The sequence below is a fragment of the Plectropomus leopardus genome, chromosome 21, assembly GCF_008729295.1.
Source record: "Plectropomus leopardus isolate mb chromosome 21, YSFRI_Pleo_2.0, whole genome shotgun sequence".
NCBI lineage: Eukaryota > Metazoa > Chordata > Actinopteri > Perciformes > Serranidae > Plectropomus > Plectropomus leopardus.
In genome coordinates this window covers 2,921,485-2,942,793 of record NC_056483.1, presented here as the reverse complement: position 1 = coordinate 2,942,793, position 21,309 = coordinate 2,921,485, and the positions used below count along the sequence as shown (strand labels likewise).

General features: G+C 38.6%; 1 protein-coding gene across 1 annotated transcript in view; it reads right to left on the bottom strand.

Annotated features, from left to right (window-relative positions):
- LOC121960541 (cadherin-18) overlaps positions 1-21,309 on the bottom strand; it is a 73,139-nt gene that overhangs the window by 38,664 nt on the left and 13,166 nt on the right. Inside the window, exons 2-3 of the mRNA XM_042510304.1 lie at positions 19,825-20,119; positions 13,311-13,430 (exon numbers count right to left, since the gene is read on the bottom strand). Coding sequence (XP_042366238.1) covers positions 13,311-13,430; positions 19,825-20,119 — 415 coding nt within the window. The remainder of the gene's footprint in view (positions 1-13,310; positions 13,431-19,824; positions 20,120-21,309) is intronic.

The following is a 21,309-nucleotide window of genomic DNA, read 5'->3' as shown; positions in this document are numbered from 1 at the left end:
CCAAAACATTGTCTCTGTACTCAAGATGATGCTGTGACAGTCCTTTTTTTTTTTTTTTTCTGACCAAAACCTCTTTCAGTTATGGACTCTTCACACCGCACAGCATTACACTTTCCTTTAGACTAACACCATAAAAAATGTGCTTCTTTCATCTTTGATTCTCTTGGTCTCTCATTGTCAAGGTTAGCCTTTCCTCACTTTTCATTATATCTGAAATGACTATGCAACCTTGGATCGGGGCAGGATGCAACTTTCTCAGACACCCCCTCAATCACATTTATCACTACAATAACACAGGAAACACAACCATGAACTTTCACTATGCTAACTCTGTGATATATGACTGCACCTCTGTCCACTACAGAGGAACTGTGCGCAGGTAAATTGCAACACAGTAACTAGCCAAAACTCTGGGAATGTTCTTTTCATGTAGGTGATTTATTGAATGTAATAGCTGCATGTCCTGCACATATATTTTGCTGTCTCTGTGTGTGTGTGTGTGTGTGTGTCTTTGTGTTGAGTCTTAATATGCCTCTTTTTCTATATTAGTTTTTGTTGTGTATGTCTATATCTGCGCTGGAGGGTTAAATCGCCATCTAAGCTCCTGGAACCACATCACCACATGGAGCCTGATTTAATATGTTCTACCTGCTACATCAGTGTTCATTGTAAATCTTGCTTTTCCCCATGAGACGAGACCCTCTGGCAACCATTGAACTTGTGTTCTTGTGAACTTGTGAACCCTGCAATAACACACAACAGCTGTCCGGAGGCACTGAGACCCGGGAGCAAATGGGATGGTGTTGATCATGGAGGTAAATGGACTGCTGTTGCTTCGTGTTGAGAGGGGAAATCACCACAGCAGGCGATGTTTGATAAGATGGCTTTGGAGAATGAATCAAGGCATCACTAACATCCATGAAGCTAGGTGAAAATGTACTATTTTGAAGTGGTTTACCACAAATTTTGTTCTTGTTCCTTTTCTTATTTTCACACTACTCTTAGAAGCAAGATGAATGTGACTTAACTGGAATTGTCCTTGTTCATAACCTGGCTGCTGAACATATATTGAGTTTGAGTGAACAAGCAGAGGATCGTTCTCACTATTACCTTGTGCAAGTGTAATAAGGTCCTCCTCTCTGACTCTACCAATTATTTTCAAAGTCAAACTAACAGAAAAAAATGCTTGAGTGCATCACATTATGCAGGTGCTGCCATAGCCATATCTTTCAGTTGTCAGAAGACTCAAAGTCTAACTAGCTAACAAGCTCCAAAAGCTGGGCAGTTAGTGCTTTATGGCTGAACACTGTTCTAGTTGACTCCAATCTAATAATGTCAATTTTAGCTGATTGGATCAAAAAACGAGAAAGCTTTCCAAACCCAATGCACATCACTTCCCTTCCACTAAATGGCAGCCAGACAAAGTTAGAGTTGTTTGTTAGACAAAGAAATTACTTACATATAGAAAAAGATACAACATCTAATTCACTCATGGTGATGGTCAAAGAACTAGTGGCAACAAAGCCAACTGATGCGTTGCCTCATATTGCCTGTGTCTTGGCCAAAAACTATACACTGTAAATACTGTAATTGATGGCCAACAAGCATATATGTTCTGCCCCTGTGTGAGAGAAAATAAATCCTAAACTGTTAAACTTACATTAACATCACAATCCAGTTTTAACAGAGCAAAGAATATTTACCGTACAGCAGTGAACAACAACACAAGGCGTTAGGAAGCATCCTTGTGAAAGAGTTCAATGGCTTAAGAACAATCTGACATTATATAACAAATTTGTTTTGATCACACTCCCTCCCGACTTTTGCCCTTCGTTTGCTTTCCTCACTTCTGTTTCTCTTCTTGTGCGCTGAGCTGAACTGCCAAGTGATTTTATTCGGCGACAGGCTCAGTCGTCTTGGCTGACGAAAGCCAAAATGCGGGGCACACTGCCCTAACGCTCACAGAAGGCCTAAAATTGAATGATGGCTGACCGCCTGGTTAATGTGTCATGTGCCTTAAAAATCAGTTAAGCAGATGGTAACAGGATTTGAAGCCCCTTTAGATAGTTAATTGAACACTGTTTATGTAAAAACTGCAATTGACAAAATATATTAAGAAAGTAGTGTATATCTCGACTCCTTAAAATGCTTCTGAAGTACATCGATGCCTAACCAAATAAAGGAACTTAAATACTACTAAAAAAAGGTCCATTTTTAGACTCTGGTACTTGGTTTCCAGTTTAAACCTAAGAGCTTGGATTCATTTTTGAGTGAATTAATGCAGTTTTATGATTCCCTAATTTCACAAAAGATTCAGCTATAGCCATGTTAAAGGCTACAATAGGTAATTTCCCTCCTTCTTACTTCAAGACTCTATAGACAGAAACTAATCCACTCGCCCAAGGCAGAATAATCATTAAAAGTGGGTCAAGGAGCACGGCAGCCAACAGTATTAAGATCCAGGGGATCTTAGGTTACACATCATCTGTCACACTGAACTCTGGCTGAGGTCCCGGAGACTACCTGGGCACCTTAACTCCTCAGCAGTAAATCAACAACAAGGGGAATTATATTATAAATAGAATAATAAACTAGAGTGTAAAAGTAATGTCTAACTATCATAGGAAATTGGAATAATAGAAGAGCAAAAAAGACAGGAAGTCGGTGCTTGGCTTAAAATTGCATTTGAGAGCTGACCTAATGTCAGATGATTTTGCAATTTCCACAATATAACCTTTACAAAAAAAATAAACTTGACAAGGTGATGAAGTTTCTGTGAATGAGCTGTGAATAGTCTCTACTGCTGTAACCACAGTGGTGTGAATAAACTCCAACCTACTGATTCTTCTTGTTCATATTTCTTTAGTGGCTGATGCTTCTAGACTTTTTCCATAAAAAAGACAGAAACAGTTGACTGGTTAAGAGTTTTTCAGTGTAAAATGTCACAGTGTACTTTGTGTCCTTAAATTCCCCTTTCAGGCTACACAAAAACACTACTTGTTGGATGTAGTGAGATAAAGCCAAAGTACATTTTTTGTGTAAGATACTTTCAAGCATATTGCAGAGATTCAGTCTGTTTTATGTACCAACTCTGATAGTGTCTACTGCTCATGTGGTGTCATTTCATGTGTATTAGTTCTGCTTGCAAAAGAACAACCGTTAAGTGGGGCAGCAAGCGAGACAGACACTAATGTGTTGCAGGGCTTTCTTCCAGGGGACATCAAAGCAAATAAATTTACTTTGGCTGCCAGGTAGATTCTTCTCTGAGAGCAAAATAAAAATATTTTACAACTTCTGCATTCCCTTTTTATTTATTCATTTAATTGTTCAATATTATCATTAGCTCTTGATTTAAAAGTGATAATAGTGGTTATGTATTGTAACTCCAGTTCTAGTTGGATGATTAGCGTAATTAAATGGGAGTTGACTGACCTGGGAGATAGTGGTGAATTATAGTTTGCTGAGTATTTGAAAGAAAGAATGCACTAGACAGTGACAGACTGTGTTGTGTTTGTACTCTGACTGAGTCGATGGGACAGATTAACATGGTGCCTTCATTGGAAATACCAGAACTACAAGATGAATCCACATAAAACCCAGTGTTCATATTGGGACAATTGGGATTCTCTGTGATCTCAAATTTTCTAAAATGTCCATATGTGTCTATTATATGAATATTCTGGATTATCTTTGGTATTGCTATAGGTAAAAAAAAAACAATAACTAGAACTGCATGCACAAGAATGAGATAGACCCAAGGTGACAGTAACATTGACCTCTGACTACCAATTCTAATCAGTTCATCCTTGATTCAAAGTGAGTGTTTGAGCCAACAAATTTGAAGAAATTCTCCCAATGTGTTCTTGTAATATCCCATAACAAGAATGAATCGGATGCACGGCCAAAGTAAACTTGACCTTTGACCATCAAAATCTAATCTTATTATTGAGTACAAGAAAACATTTATGCCAAATTTGAAAGAAAATACATTGAGGTATGCTAGAGATATTATCTTTACTAGCATGGGACAAACCAACAACCTAAAAGCAAAATGCCTCACAGGTATTACCGGTGCAGAGGCATAGAAACTATTTCTTGATCATATACCAAATATAAGAGTTTTAAATAAAAAAAATACGAACAACTTTCATCATCAATTGCTGACACTTACAAATTATTGTTATTATTATTTTTTTTTATACAGATAAAAATATTTTTATTGTACCTTATAAAACTGCAAGGGTGAATGTTTCATTGGTAGCGACACATATTGAATGTGGTTTCGGGGGGTTGACCGCCATAAAATTTTATGTACCATTTTATGGTGAAAATGTATTTATTTATGTAATGGAATACACATAATTCAGGCGGCAGGTAACAATTCAAAAATCAAAATGTAAAGGAATATAATGCTGTGAGGCTCTCAGGCATTCAGTGCTGCTTTCAAATATTTATTGCCCTGTAGATCATCTTTTCTCATTTAATGTTATTTAATGTTTGCGTATAATGTTATGATTCTGGGTTTTCCATTTATAGTCTGTTATCTTGTGGACTTTGTGTTTTTAGGTTTGATGTTTTTTTTTTCCTTGTTTCATTTTTCCTTTCATGTTCAGTGTGTGTGTGTGTGTGTGTGGGGGTGTCTTTCCACCTTAATTTTGTTGTGCCTTGCCCTGATTAGATTCACCTGTCCCTCACTAGTCCTGCAGTCTGCTCACCTGCTCTCACTCAACCCAATTAGTGTTTCCCTACTTATACCTGCCCAGTTCCTTTGTTCATCTTTTTTTTTTTTTCTGGCACTGAGTTCAGTTACTGCTTTCCTGTTTCCTACCTACTCCCACCTGCCTTTTTGGACTATAGTTTTAAATATATATATATATATATATATATATTTAAATTCATCCAGCTCCCTCTTTTGTTGTTGCATTTGGGTTCAAGCTTGCTTCCTCCTCTCCAAGACTATGCCATATTCCTGCTGACTCAATGCGCATCTAGGCATGATTCCCTACTCTTTTGTTTGAGAAAGCAACCTATGTAGATGCACATGTGACACTATTCACCTCAATGACATTAAAACATCTAAACCCATTTACAAACCCTGGGCTTTGATAGGTCTTATGTGTTTAACCAAGATTTCTGCATACGTTCAAAACTTTCTGCACATTATAAACATACCCTTAATATCTGTGTTCTCTAATATTTTGAAAATGAAGTTTCAAATGCAAGAACTAACTTCTAAAAAGATAGGAGTCCTGTTATTTCCTCGGTGCCCTATAGTCTGCTGTGCATTATGCTAGACTGTCTGACAGACACATGGGACTGCCGGGATGATACAAAGTTTAAGTAGCTGGCCCAAATGAACCGACAACACTTCTGATCAGGTATAAATCTCAGCCTTGTTTGGCTTATTGTCCACACAAATATTAATTTAACCATCTCCAGTAAAGTTAAGCTCACAGCCACTTCCCTCAGCTTTTTTAGTGTGAAGCACATGCAACAAAACACAGGACTACTGGTCAGAGCACACTGAACTGAAAGAGTCAGATGTAGCTACAGCCTTTCACACATGAGCATAACATGGCAAAACCAGTCCTATTAGCATTATTTGGTTGGAAAGGTGGGAATCATACTATAAAATGAGAAAACAATGGTAACATTATAATTTTTTGATCAAATGTTTGCAAGAGACTCTTCAGTGGATGCCCTTACTAAACTGACATACATTTAGAAAAAAACAAAACAAAACAAAGCAAAAGTTTGTCTTTTACGTTCCCATGGAGAAATTCCATTGCCATAACTCTATACATGTAATAAAATGTTTCCAAGATGCCGAACACAAGCATTTACTTTCTGCTGTTCTTTTCAAATGTCAGGTCTCAGCATGGATCTGCTACTTTTCATGGTTTCTAAACTAATCAAAGTGCTCGCAGTGACTTTCCTGTAATGATGCAGGCTAGGCAAACTCTATTTGAAGTCCTTTTGTTATTAACTGGAGTCTTAGCATTACTTAACCTGGGGTCCTTGAGACACACAGACCTTGGCAAGTGGCCATACTTTCCATTAAAACAACACCAAGACAGACGATCTGACCTTTCAAGTCTCTTATTACCCCTTTACTCATGAAGGTGCATCGCTCCTGAGCAATATTTCACAGCAGCCGGTTCAGGAGCACACACAGAAAGTATGGGGTTTTCTTTTTTGGCTTTGGGAATTCCATTGTTGTCTGCACCAGTCAGGATGATCTGCTGTCAATCATTTGCCATCAAACAAACAAACGAGAAGCCCTGCTGTTTCGGACCATTGAAAAACAACAGGAAGAGAGATTCGTGACCACATAGGAGAATGTGTGAGAACACGTTCACAGCTGACACAATGCAGCTACATAAAAAGAATCTCTGAACTGCGTTCATCCTTGAATGAAATTCTTTAACAATACAGAAAAGGCCACAAGGGTATTCTCTGGAAAGTGCAAGTATCCGAAAGGTATGTCAGTACTTTGACATGTGGATCACACCCCTGAACTCCCTTTCCCGACCATTTCTGAACTGTAATACCTCAGATAGTCTCCCCTAAATCTCTATGGAGCTCGTCAGTTAATTTAGAAAATAATTGAGAAAGAGCTGACTTCCTTGAACCTGGGCCCATTTGACACAGTGAGGTGGTTAGCCTTTTCCTCAACCTCCCCAGTCTATTAGAGTTGATACCATCACACTATCCACCTCTTTGTCTGGCTGGAAACTTCTAAAGGAGGACAATCTCCTGGGTGAACAAAAAGGATTATAGGAGATTACTAAAGCACTCTTCAATCTCCAGCCTCAGGAATCTTGGTTTTTGGGCTCATCCAATACGATGTTATCCCTGTGTGTCTGCTCCTTTACAGCATTTCTGTTAAAAAAAAAAAGGTAGATAACAACAATAAAAGATGCTATAAAAATCATACAAAATCAATAGTGCGCCTCTTCTTTTGACTCCCTCTGTTTATCTATTTGATCATATATCTGATTGAAAATAATTGGTTGGATGACACGACGTCTGATTGCTGAAGTGACAGCTTTTTCCTTGATTTAACCAGAGGTAAGGCTTAATCCATGAACCGCAAAAAACGTCTTGATCTGTGTCAGCTCCTTCAATAAACTTGAACACTCCCAAGTCCCAGATCAGCAGAGAAATTAGCCTATTTAAAATTCCAAAAGGGACTTCGGGGTTCTGCAGTGTGGTGTGCCTTTGCATGCCTGTGTGAGCGAGTACAGATGTGAGGTGGGGTTGGGAGGGGGGCATTTGACTATGAGACTCAAGAGGGACAACCTTGACGTCTCTGCGGGTAAGTGACAGATGCACAGTAGTGATGGGGAAGACAGGAGTTACGACCCGACTATAAAAAGGATAAATGCAGCATCTTCGATGTGCTTTTGCTGAGATACGGAAAGCTCTTATTAAAACTGCTGCCTTGCAGTTTTGAGATTTGTAAACCATGTAATCAAGTAAATACATTGCAGAGAATGCCCATAACACAGTTAGCACGTCACTTAGCAAATCTAACTAGTCTGGAGATGAGGCAAGCGAATGTCGCAAGAGCAGTCTGACAGAAAATGACAGCGCTCTCCCAGAGTGAACCTGTCAAATGTACATCCAGGCACCATTTGTAACTCTTATCCTGTGTGATTTACTTTCAGTGAGCAGATAGAGGTTCAGTCAGTCTGTCTAATGCGCTGTTGTCCTTGTGCGTCCGCTCTTGTTGTTCACTGAAATCCCCCGACCGGTCACAACATAAGCAGCAGGTAGGGGGTCCAGGGTCCTTCTCAGAGGACACCTTGCCAGGATTAGTAGCTTGTGTGGGAACTCTTGACAGTAGCACACCTCTGGCACCATCCAGTTTCTTTGTGAAATGCAACACATACCGAAAATGTATACAAGCTAAACTGTCAGAATAAATGCTGGCATTGTGAATTGTTGCAAACCAAGAATGCTGCATTTGCATTAACTTGTGGTTAAGTCAATTGATTACTTTGGGTTCGGACAACTTGGTTGCCACAAACACAGCTAAACCTCTCGATAAAAATACCCACTTTTGTCACTATGAATATGGATGGAAATGTACCAACTTTTTGTTAATACCCAATTTTTTTGTTATCCTGCTGCTGTCTACTGCTTGGCAGCCATCTACATATGGTATCATGCAGTCCACCAACTTCTCCATCTCCAAGCATACAGACATACAAACATACAGAATGAGCAGAAGCATAAAATACCAACATTTTATCCGGTTGACTGGGCACGAAAAGAATAGTTTGACATTTTGTGGAATCTAAGTATTCATTTTTGTGCAAAGTTAGCTGAAAGACTGAGTGAGGGAAATGGTACTGAAATAGGAGTCTGGGTGTCTTTTGCTCCAGCCTCACACTGCACCTGGTGATTTTACTGATTAAGCTCTCCACTCTTTTCAATGTTTGATAATCAGTGGCCTTCGATGCCATAGCATGCGACTGGAAGAGAAACCTGTAGTCGCTGTGCTTCACCACCCAACAAGTGAATAATCACACACTTCTAAATTACATTCCACTGTGATTTATTAAATGCTATGGGCACCATCTAATTTTGAATTAGCACAAATCTGCCAGAGGCTTTGAACAATGAGCTAGTATTTTGTGTGACATTTGAGCATAATACAAAATCTGTATTTAAGTTTGTGTTTTTTTATGTGACATACATATGTTTTATTTATGACAATTGATTTGATAGAAACAATTTAACCATTCATTCATTAATACTAATTTAACACTGGTCAAAGCTTCTTATTGGAATCTAGTAAATAGTCACAAAATAATGAGCTGTGTAATACACAGCTACTTCATTTAAATGCAACACTATCTGCCTGAGCAAGCGCCTGGCATTTGCTCTTTACTCACTGTTTTTGTGAAGAAATGACCTTTTCATCAATGGAATCAAAAAGATAGCTGGCCACATTCCCCTTCTATCACATGGAGTGCTCATGTTAAAAATGTAAACCTCTTGGTGGAATTACACCTCAAATTGCGACAATATCATAATTGCAAATGCGCCCTCAGTTTACCATGCCGAACCATCAGTTGAAATCTGACTTAGAAATAAAATTCTAATAATAATACATATTATCCAAAAATATAAAAAATGATGATTTGATAAACAGTAACCACATAACATATATGCATTAGTAGCATCCCAGTTATTATAGCCTTACATTGTGGCAGGCGTCATGCTGGGAACTGGAGCCAACCTGACTTAAAGCAAACTTTGTATTTAGTTAAATTTTTTTCCAGTTTAGTGGGGACGCATAATCGGAGGGGAGAAAAGAAAAAGACAAAACTTCCTAATGATTCCACAAAGCATATTGTTGTTTTGTTCCCTTATTTTTGTTGCTAAATGACAATAAAAGGCCAATTTTCCTTGCAAAATAGAGTGACTAAAAAGTTCAGGTTGTATCAGTTTTGTGGAGCTAATGTTTTAATATAATCCTGACCTTGCCTTGGCCAAGAAAAACAAAGGCTGATTTTTTAGATGACCTGACATGATAGTTTGTTATGGCTTTTCATACAAACTTCATACGGTGTTGACACTGTGTGTTATCACTTATGGTGCTTATGCATACATAGGTGATGCTAGAAATGTCTGTCAACACTAGGAAAATTGCAAACAAATCTCACATAAAAGCCAGAGAGGATGCTTGTATAATGTGCTGTAATGACAAGGTAGTGCTCTTAGTGAGTGAAACTGTGATCAGAAATAGAAGCCTTTTTGTGAGAGAAAGGGCACTGGATATATGCTGAAGTGTTTACTAACTGTAACTGGACATATGATGCTTTTGATGATCCATTGAAAATAAAGCAAACTGTTGCTGAAAAGGAACAACATGCTGGATTCACTTTCAATTCTTTCCAACATCTTGTTCATATGGGACCCCACTCTGGATCTGTAACACCTACACTATTATTTCATTGCTGTAGCAATGTAGTTACCAGTGCACCCCCACTAACTTTCGATGCACCCAAAGTAATTTTGTTCTGGAACAGACTCTGTCTAAAGCCATACAAAGTATTCTGAAATGTCAAATTATTGTAACGACGCTCAAAGCTGATACATTTGTTTTCTTCTGCCCACATTTTCCCCCTCAGGCCCTCCATCATTATCAGTTGTATCAGCTATATTTCTGTATTTACAAAGTCTGTGTCATGCTCATTTATTTCTGCAGCCAAGGAAATCTAATCCTAAATTCCTATCTCTCCTTGTTTGCATGCTGCATGACACCACCATAGATGCATCAATTACAATTTTACATACATGATTGAATCTTATTTCCAGCGGAGACAAGCAGCTGCCTTAATGTTCTTCTCCGAGTTAATTAGTCAGTTGAGAAGTATGAGCTCAGTGTTGTTTCGTATTTAGCTATTAGCAAGTCTGTCTTAGTTATGTGACTTTGAAATGTAAAATGTCCAATGAAATTTGCCTCTGGTTCAGTAAAAAATAGAATTTCGCCTCTGGGATTAATCAAGCAAAAAAAAAAAAAAAAATGTAGTGTGGTTATGGTGGTTCTGTTGTCTGGTGTGACAAGTAAACCTGCAAATAATAATGCAGTTATCACAATGTGCAACCACATACTTCGCATAATAATTTTATTTTGGAGATCTTGTCTTGGTTATCATATTCGAAGTCTCCGCAATCTAGAACACCTAAATTAATTTTAGACTCACTGATAAAGATCTACAGGATCAGTAGGATAAGGTATATGTATCATGAGCTCTTAAAGGTTGATTTTGCTTTTGAAAGATAACTTTTTAATGTGCTTATATCATGTCAGTTTACTCTTTAAGTCAATTGCATGCATTATCTTTTCAGAATTAACAGATGCAACCCTAAATTTGCGATAGAGTGGCTATGCAGCATTTCAAGTATGAAGTTATCACATATTGAGGCAATACCCACAGATGTTTGATCACGGATTTTAATACATATTTAATTCTATAGCTTTCACAAATGCATAATGATATGTTTGGTTTCAGGAGCTGAAACACGTTTATTACCAACATAAACATGTTCTATATGCATCACATTAAAGCACATCTTTTCAACTATACCTATGTACATCGTGTATATATTTTATACATCACACTGTGATCATATGCACATTCAAGGGGACTATTTGGCACATTTCTGCACAGACGATCACTTCTGAAAACTGGCCGGCTCTTTCATTTTAATTCTAATATGTTGTATTGATGTATCCTCTTACAAATGTTCATATATATGTGATATTCTGTCACATTTATGTTCATGTCTTTGTGTCTAATTCCTATTTTATTTTGAAATGTTGTTCTCCCTGTGTTTAGTGTTACTTTTACTTCATGAATTTTACACCAAAGCAAATTCCTTGTATGTAAAAACCCACCGAGCAATAACCCAGATTCTGATAAGCCCTTTCTCCTTTTCTAAGGTTGAAAAGGTGAGATATACTTTAACTGTGGTCAATTTACCATTTAACACAATTTCCAAACAGTCAGACAGACCTGTTATTTCAGTTGCTGCTGGGTTTGAAATGATGCTATGAAACCACTAAGCCAGGTAGAAACAGGTAAAACTGTTCACTTTGTTGCTTGCTGAGGATTTGGGTCAAGTCTGAGACTCCTTTGGGGATTCCTTTGGCACCATATGTGCAGGCCAAATGCTATCATTACCCTCTGTCCTTAAGCGATCTTTCCGTCTACCTCATGGGTCTTGTAAAATCCGTCACTGTTGTATCAGGCCACCGGACCAAGGTCAAATGGGAAGAGGTGGATTTCTCCATGCGTGTGTGTGTTTGCATGTGTGTGTCTAATCCTGCTGTGTCTCAACTGTTTAAGCGCGGTGGGAGCCAGGTACATGTGGATATAAGGAGGTGTAAGCAAGCTAATGCACTGTGAGACAGATACAGGAGCAGCTTCAGCTCTCCAGTGTGGTTCTCAGATGTGGCAGCACGCCAACACTACTGCTTTAAGAATAGGGCTTAGCATATTAAAGATCACATGCAAGTGCAGCCTCCTCCATGTGCACATTTTCCACTGACCGCTGGAGTTCCTTGTCCTAATTTGAGGGAGGAGGCTAGTTCGCCAGTGGCGAAAACAACAGCTGATTTGTATAAATTAGTACATGTGGGTGGAACAGTGCTGCGTAGAGAGTGCAGCTGGCTAGGCCTTCGATCACCTCCCTACTACTCTGCACGCCCCAGTCTGAATTACAATGCAAACAAGATGCCGAGTCAGCTCAAGCACAACAAGCCATCTGATGTGTCCAAAAGCACACTGCATATAGAAAATTGAAAGAAAATGACTGTGGGATTATCCTTTTACATTCAACACATGATTTTAAATAGATTTCAACTAAAACAAAGTATAGTTGATGGAGCAAAATATGTGGCGTTGCATGAGAAAGCCCGCTTTTCATTCAAAAATTGGCATTGCTTCTACCTCACCACACCGCTGTGAAATTGCTCCATCAATCCCCACCGCCTTTTCCCTCGAGGTAAAATCAAAATATTCAGCAATTCATTTGTGTTGCTCATTCAGCAAAGAATTCATGTTTTACATGGGTGGTATAGTCTCAAAGGGGCCAATAGTTGTTCTAGACAGCAATGAATCAATTCATACAAGTGAAATGTTGTTCATGTTAACTGACAGCAGCAGCGGCAGCAGAGCATGCAAGACTTCAGACGCGCACATGTTCGTACGCTTTTGTGAGACAAAGAGAGATCCGGAATAAACAGACGTGCCCACACACACAACAACACATTTTTCACATCGTATAAAAGTTATATGTCTTGCACTTTAGAAGGTTTATAAACATTTAATAGATTCCAGCAGGGGCCTCTCAGACAAAAGATGGAATTTGAAAACACTGAGCACGCTGCCTGTTGTGGCCTTTTTTTTCCTCCTTTCAAAAGGCAGGAAACAATGGCTTTTTGAAGGCATCTCTACAAATGTCTTCTTTGACCCCTGAGGAGTTAGTTATGGCCAACAAAGAGCGGATTGCGTGCTCAATGATATAGCAGTCGTATGAGTAGTCCATAACTCTACTGTGGCTGCTTTAGCTTTTATGATGTCAGACGTGCTGCAATAACAGAACAGGATGTTCTCTGAAAGAAGCGTATGGTGCACAAATTTTACAGCACGATATACACATCACTTTAGGAGATCAACAATAGACATTATAACAAAGTTATTACTCCCATTTATAGTTACCATGCTTTCAAGAGCACGGGTGCTTACTTTGTTGAAGCATTTTTTGCCAAGCATGCAGTAATACCACACCTGTTTTGGGGTCGACGGAGAAATATGGCTGTCCTTGTAGAATACTGTAGACTATTCTGGCACTGTTTCCGTAGGTGGGATCGTCAGCATCAGACGCCGTGACTTGCAACACTGAAGTGCCTAAAAAAGAACATAGCAAGATTATGTTCTGGTATCTCATGTCGTCCTTGCAGGTTTCCCTCTGTTAATAGCAGTGTGTTGATGTGATGTGTAACAGTAATATGTTGAAAATCACCAAGCAACCATGTCTAGTGTCTTAAGATCCGAGGAGAATTGCTGTGCACAAAATCTGAATATATGATAGCTAGGCTAGAAAGTGAGAAGTACTTAAAATGCTGGACACATTCTCACTTAAAAGGAGGTCTAGCCTTTAAAGAATCACCTCATTTAACCCAAAGAAACAGCTAGTAAACTCACAAACATGCCGATTTAGCATGCTTGGGCAAAGACTAGTGCAATGTTTTACATTATATGCCTTGCACGCTGCACAAAACATATCTCTAAACACCCTTAAAAAATGTCAAAATGAGCTACTTGCTGTTCAAAAGTATATGTTTGACCCTTTAATGGGATCCAGTAGCAACAATTCACTGATTTGTGTCACTGACAGCACAAGTTACATGTATTTCCATGATAAATATCTTTATTGATATTAATTATTAATTAATATTTTAACCACTGGGTTTGGGAATAGTGATTGAATGAGTGGATGAAGGGTAAATTAAATCCTACCAGTTCACATTATGTTTTTAAATATCTGACTTGATCTTTTGTGTTTTGTGATCATATTGTGTAGATGTTTCTAAAACAGGATAGGTCTATGACACTAAATTTGGAAATGGTTTTAAGAGACTCCATCTCTGTCACCACTAGACTAATGGCCAAGAGCTTATTTGAAATTGCCTGTGTTGGCATTAGAGCTAAAGGTGGGTGGGTGGTGGTGCTGGATAGGGTGTGGGTGAAGGGCCCAATTTGGGAAATTTTGTGCCCCTGTCCATTATTCCTGATGGCTGGCAGAAAATGGAAGCTATGAGGAAGCAGATATTGCAGTTAGCAAACAAGCTAATAGGCTACAACCAAATAAGTTGCCACAGAAATTAACAATGTTATGGACAGTAATCATAAAGAATACATTCACTTATTCACAGACAGTGGCTGCAGTGTGTGTGAGTAATGTCACATTAAAATGAAATTGTTGAGCCCTATACTAGTTTCCAAGCATTTTTCATTAAATAAGATGACACAAACAAAGTTAAATGATTTGAAAACTTAGTGGGATGGCTCATTATTTACGCTGTTATTTAAAAAATTGTTACAAAAGTCATTGTGGTTCAATTTAACACTTGAAGTGTTGCTCAAACAGCATTACAGGCTTCATTAACCCATTATAATTGCATGATGAGTGCATTGTAATTGCCCTACAAGCTTATATAATGCATGAGTATAAGAATCCATAGTATGATTGTGTGATTGTGTTTGGAGACGTGAGCTTTATTATACATCCCTTAGCCTGTAAATCTTCTGGACACTTGCTTTGCTGTTTTCCTCTGGGACTAAAACTGAATTAAACATGTCAAACTCCACGGTGTCTCACCAGATATGACTTATTTTTCTTGAAAACCTGAAAGAGCAGAGTGAAATGCCACCCATAATGAACCATGTACTCCACAGTATGCTTCAGCACTCCGAATGTCTGTCAACCTTGCAGTGAAAATTGCACTGGGAATTATTTGGACTTAATCAATTCTGGGATTGCTTTGGAAGCTGAGTCGGTTCCAAATCATCTGTCTAGGAAAACTTATTAGTGAGTACATAATTTAATTGATGAACCTTGAATTGTTCTGCGTTAATGGCTTAAGTAAAGAAAATGCTCATCTGTGACCTTGTATGATTAACATTTTTGTACAGCATGGTGAAGAATCTGACTGCAAGATGTTCTGTATAAATTTATCAATATATATTCTTAACGTTTTGATTTTTCAAACTGTAGAAAGAGACTCATACCGTTGCATATTCTGACTGATTATGCAGTCATTATGCACCCCTAAAAGACTACAAAATGTGCTTTCAATTGCTCAAAATGCACTCCAACTTAAGAGTTCAAGTACAATGTATTTGGAACTATTAGAGTGATGAGTGCAACCTTAAATGCTCTGATTCTACACAATAAAGAGTGAACTGTCAAGAGTCAGTGTGCATTTGTTTGTAAAAGATTGACTTTAAAAATCTGTTTTAGAAATGCAGTAAAACCCTTTTCGGAATCTGGTGTCAAAGGTCAGGTTTAAAAGCCATGGTACATTTTTTTTTCTCCATGTTCAAAGCTTTCTGGAGAGTACAAACTCTTAACAACCACTATGAGACAAAGGCTCACCAACTAACACAACTTTTGCTGTCTTACAAATCTCTATTAGTGCAGCAAGCAAAACATTTATCCAAAACTTAACTGATGTAGAAGTTCTTGGACTCACCCCACCTAAAGAGTTGATGTTGTTTTCCCTTTAAAACCAACCGTTTTTTAAGTTGGTAACCCTAAATAAAACAAACTCATTATTTTTGGTGGATAAACCCTTGTAATGAATTTGACATCAAGTCTTTCAGGATATATAACATTGTTAGAATGCCAAATTAGCAGAGAAGCACCACATATTTATAGTTATTGTGACATTTATTCGTGAGATAGGCTTGAGCCACTCGGACATGAGGAGAGGAGCTCACATACGTTGAAATGCATATCTGGCTGATCTGACTACCAAAACAAAACACAGAGAATCTCACATTACAACCCACATAACCAGCAGTAAAACAACAGGAGATGACGGTGCTAGAAAATTAATTTTAAATTCCTTTGAATTTCTTACAGGACACATTGTGATATCTAAATTAGTCCAACATATCGATAAGATCCTTTCCATTATGAACCTAGTCACATACTGTTTCTCATTTTTACATCCACTGTCATCACCTCCTTTAGGTTTCAATTCATCTATCTCTCCTGACCTCATTGGACTCATTGCCACAACCACCAGACATAATGTACTTTTAAAAGATCAAGGTTGGTCTCTGAAGGTGGATTACAACCACCAGGTTCTCTTCATCCTCCCTCAGCCTGAGTCAAGGTTATTGTGCCATTTGCTCCAACCCCACTTTCATGAAATGAAAAAAGAAATCTATTTCCACCACGTGTACTGTAACAAAGCAACAATTATTTAGCAAGAGACTTAATGGGTAGAAATAAGATGTCATCTTAATGTGATAAAAGATGTCAATACACAGCGAGTGTGGGTTAGAGGCCTGCCATCAGATATGGAAACTGATTTGAAACAAAAATTGATCGGTGTTTTATGATGGATGGCAACTTCTACTGGAAAAAAACACCTGAGAGAGGCAAAACAGGGAAAATAAATCAAAAGTATGAGTTTAGTCTTTTGTATGCAACCCTAGATCTCCTATATTTTGGGTTTGACACTTACCCATGTGTGCTATTCGGCTCAATTTACGTACCTTAGTTCCATTAACACTCATTTAATCATAGCTGCTCATCTGAACAAGCAACCACCTCCGCCTCTGGGTTTTGAAACCTATTAACCAGTGATATTCCCAGAATTAAAAGGGTTGACAGGAAAGCAGAGATACCATCTGTTGTATGTCCATTTACAGACATCTCAACCGAGAGATTTACTGTACTAGGAAATAGATACTCCTTTCATCTGCCACTCTAAAAAATATTGTATTGTACCATTGAATGGGAGGTATGAAACTAATGTCAGACCACCTGGCACATGCCCAGCTAATCAATTTAGACAGGAAAAAAGAACATCACTACCAATTAGCTGCCACACTCCCAGACAGCCCCTTCCTGCACTTGGGAGCACCAGTATTGACGAATGCTGGGGGATTAGTGCTGTGGAGTGTGAGGACAGTTGATTGTTACAGCCGATTTGACGCTGCAGACGCCGAACCGAAGAGGAATTACTTTAATGGACATGAGCAAAAGAGGGGGCGGAAAAAAAGGCTAATTATTTTCCCCTTCACAGTCCTTGATTTCCTCCCTCGGGTCATCAATGGTGATTGATTCTTTTTGTGCAACCGATGATGAAGTTTGCAGTGAACATTGAAACTTTGAAATGAGGAGTCTCGTTAGAACTAAACGAAAGATGCCAATACATAGATTAGGGCTGTAAATATTTTCATTTCCCTATGATACAGTCATTCTGAGATAAAAATGACAGCAACTGATGTTTCTAAAATCCAACATTTTATATAGGATTTAGCATGTTTAAACGAATCACAATGAGCACATTCATTTTTCTTTATATCTCATGCAGATCACCTTGAACTGACATTTGTATAATTATGACATAAATATAAAATATATATAGTATAGCTGTAGCGCCCAATAAAGGGGGCATTATATCACTGGGCATTATTATTGCATTTCAGGGGAATGGCTGTAACCACAGGTGCTTTCCTCATGTACAAAGAGAAAAGAATTACTCCCTGTTATGTTGTCAGACCCAAAATAAACACTGTAAGCAAACTACTTAATTTTTTATAAGTGCTCATTTATGCTTAATTTAAGATACCTATACAGATACAGATACCTACTGACGGAATTCATTTGTCACTTTTTGTGCACGTTTTCTGAAAACATCAGATACTGGCAAAATGTAGCAGTACCAGAAATCAGTAAAAGTGTGAAGGCAGTGATGTTTCCATAGTTTGAATTTTTGTACATAAAGCAAGTGTTAGCGACTGTGTATGCAGTTGTCCCTTTTCCCCCTGTGGAGCTGCCCAGGTGTGCTGCATCAACTAATGAGGTGCACTGCACCTGGCTAAGGAAGGAGGTGCTTAAAAAGCTTCTTTGCCAGCAGCAGAGGAGAGGGGCTTCTGGTGTTCGGACTGCTGGACTTGCTTGCTCAGTTGATGTTCTAAGTCACTTTTCAAAAGTTGAAATAAGTATAAAACATATGAATGTAACATATTTGTGGTTTATAAACCCATACAATAAATGATGCATCCTTGTTCTCAAAGTATGGCATTCCAATAATGTCATATATCCTTAAGATCTTAATGTTTAATTCATTGCAAGGGTTTATCCAGCAAAAGTAATCAAATTGTTTCAAATTAGGGGTACTGCCTAAAAAAGTGTAGTACCTCCTTAAGTGGAATGAGTTCAAGAACTCCTATGTCAAAAAGCAGTAAATTATTGTTTGTTAGTCCCAAACAGTTGTCAGCAGCTTGGCAGGCATCTCATCTTGGTCACAAACCATCCACCAACACCCCTCAAATGCTGATATGATAAAAAAATATACTAATTGGTGATCCTTGGCTTGCAAAAACGTATAATGCCAACAGTTTCCCCTGGTGACCGGGCTGCGAAATCAAATCATCAGGACATACAGTGTAGCTCTCTTGGAAGAGATTAAGACATGTACTTGACACATCTAACTAAGGAACAAATATACTGAGTGTCAAAGCTGTATGTGTGTCAGGACTGTCTATTCATGAATATTCAGGAATGCAACTAGGGAGATATTGACTGTTTATAAAGAGGGTGCCTACAGGTCTATTGGGGTTTGCATATTTAATCGGTTTTGCACATTTCCATCTCCTTGCTGCAAGAAACTGATGAAGCTGTTCGTTTTCTCTACAGTATTTCTTTAATAAGTATTTCTACTTCTTTCCAGCTGTCCAGGGGATTATTTTAGACAGACAGATATAAATGGAATGTTTTCAACAAAGTGTCAACATCACAATACACCACCCTATAGTATATGTGAAGGAAAATCGCTCTGACAGCAGTTTGGCCACCGTTTACGTTTGGCCACAACCTACATATGTTTTGCAGAACTGCTGTGAAATATCTGAGACCCATACTTTTTTGCTATTGTGCTGAGAGGCAGAATCCACCGGACTGGGCCAAGGGTGGCTTTTGTTCACCCGAGCTAAAAACAGTACGGTACAATAAAGAAATAAAAAATAGATGTTTGCCACATGATGCTGAGTATACAAGGAGCGGCCGTCTCAGAGGAGGTGGATAGAGGCTTTTCTTTTCTCTATGATGTGGAGGACTCCACAGTCTCGATGGCGGGGATTGCTGTGGAGGCACTATTGAGTGCTTTATAAAGACCTGCCCACCCGGGAAACCATCACAGCAACCAGAAAACAAAGATGAAAAAGAGGACTCGGCTGGCTTACAGAACATCAAACATTCTGGAGAACATTATCACAGAGAGGACAAACCAGAATGCTGCACGGGGTAATAATATGTTTGATCGCGGCTCCTCATACTAATACCTTCTTGTAAACCATCTTGGACACAATCATGCACACAAAGCGCTGCCCTCATATTTTACTATGTGTACCAGAGATAGACAGGATTATAAACATGGAGAATATCTGGAAAGCAACAAAAAAACCCACTCAATTTCTCATCTTTGAACACATTCAAACAAATGCTTGCTACCACCGGACAATTATCTGAAGGTCCGGTTTATTTCGTAGCAATACTCACCCACTTCAGACATCTCAGGCACCGTAGCTACAAAGGGTCCATCTGGAAATTTGGGTGCATTGTCATTGATGTCTTGTACTTTGATGATGAATTCCGACTTTGGTTCCAACGCCTCCTCTGTGTTGCGGTCCAAGGCTTGTGCATGCAGGACATAATGTGTTTTCCTCTCGCGATCCAGACTCTTAGTGGCATGAATATCTCCTGTCACCTCGTCGATGATAAATATAGTCCCAGCTCCTTCCCCGCTCAGAATGTACCTGACGGATCCATCGCCTTTATCTGAGTTTGAGTGAAGCTGCAAGGCAAACCAGACACAGGGTGTGTGAATACAGAGAATGGAACATTGCCAAAATCACTTCTCAGAGTTGTTTTTGATTCACAGTTTTCAAAATGTGATTCATGGTTGTAAAATTTATAATGGACACTGTACTTCTGTAGAATAGCTGCAAGGGAAATGGGGCCACTACGGCATCCATGTAAGTGCTGAAACATTTGGTTGTTTAATCCATTAGTTAGTTGTTTGGCATTTTTCACTTTATTTTGATATTTTTAAAGAGGGTGCCACCGTGGGGTTCTACCCCAAAATTATTGTAAACCTTGTGATGTGGTCAATACTGAGAATATTTCCCTAAATGCCCCTAAAAATAATCATTGGATAATCAACAAAATAATAACGGTATTGCTGAAAATGATCAATAGTTGGAGCCCTTGCCCAAGAACCATGTTAAAGAATAAGTTATGATACATATCTACACCACTACACTTTTATAGAATATCTACCAAGGCCGTTTAAACAAATCTGTGCCTTATATAGCAGTAACCTGGTGGTCCTCAGCCTACGTTTCAGAATCAGAAATCTCCCCACATCTCACTCTGACATTACAGTATTCGATATTCTCTCTCAGCCTTGAGTGTACCCGAGCATCGCTCAAGAAATTCATCTTCAGAGATTAAAGTTTTGGAGGGAAATCCTTACAAGGCTGTTAAAGGAGGGAAGAGCGCTGCCTCTTTCTTACCGGGAGAGTGGGAAATAAGGGGAAGACCGAGCCACTTTTTCAGCCATAATTGATACCTAGAGGATTAAGACTTTCATGCCAATTGCTCAGCTGGGTTGTAGTTTTCAGACTTTATAAATATATTTTACAATACCACTGAATTTCAAAACCAGGGCGCCATGGTAACATCATCATTTAAACAACTTCATTTTCACCAATGAATAAAACATGTTAAGAATCACAGGCCTTCATTTTTTTCTTGCTTTTTTTCCTCGGGGGAAGTGTCACAGCCAAACATAACAGAACAATCCATTTCCATTGTGCATTGGCAACGCTTTACGTACTGGTGGTGCTGATGGTAGTTTTGTATTTCATATTTGTAGATGCACATCAGTGAGCTGTGAGCACAGCCTCTGAATTCCAACTCTGTCTTGTCTCAAATGAGATTAATGCAAGTCTTTGGGGAACACAGGATGCACATACAGCAAAT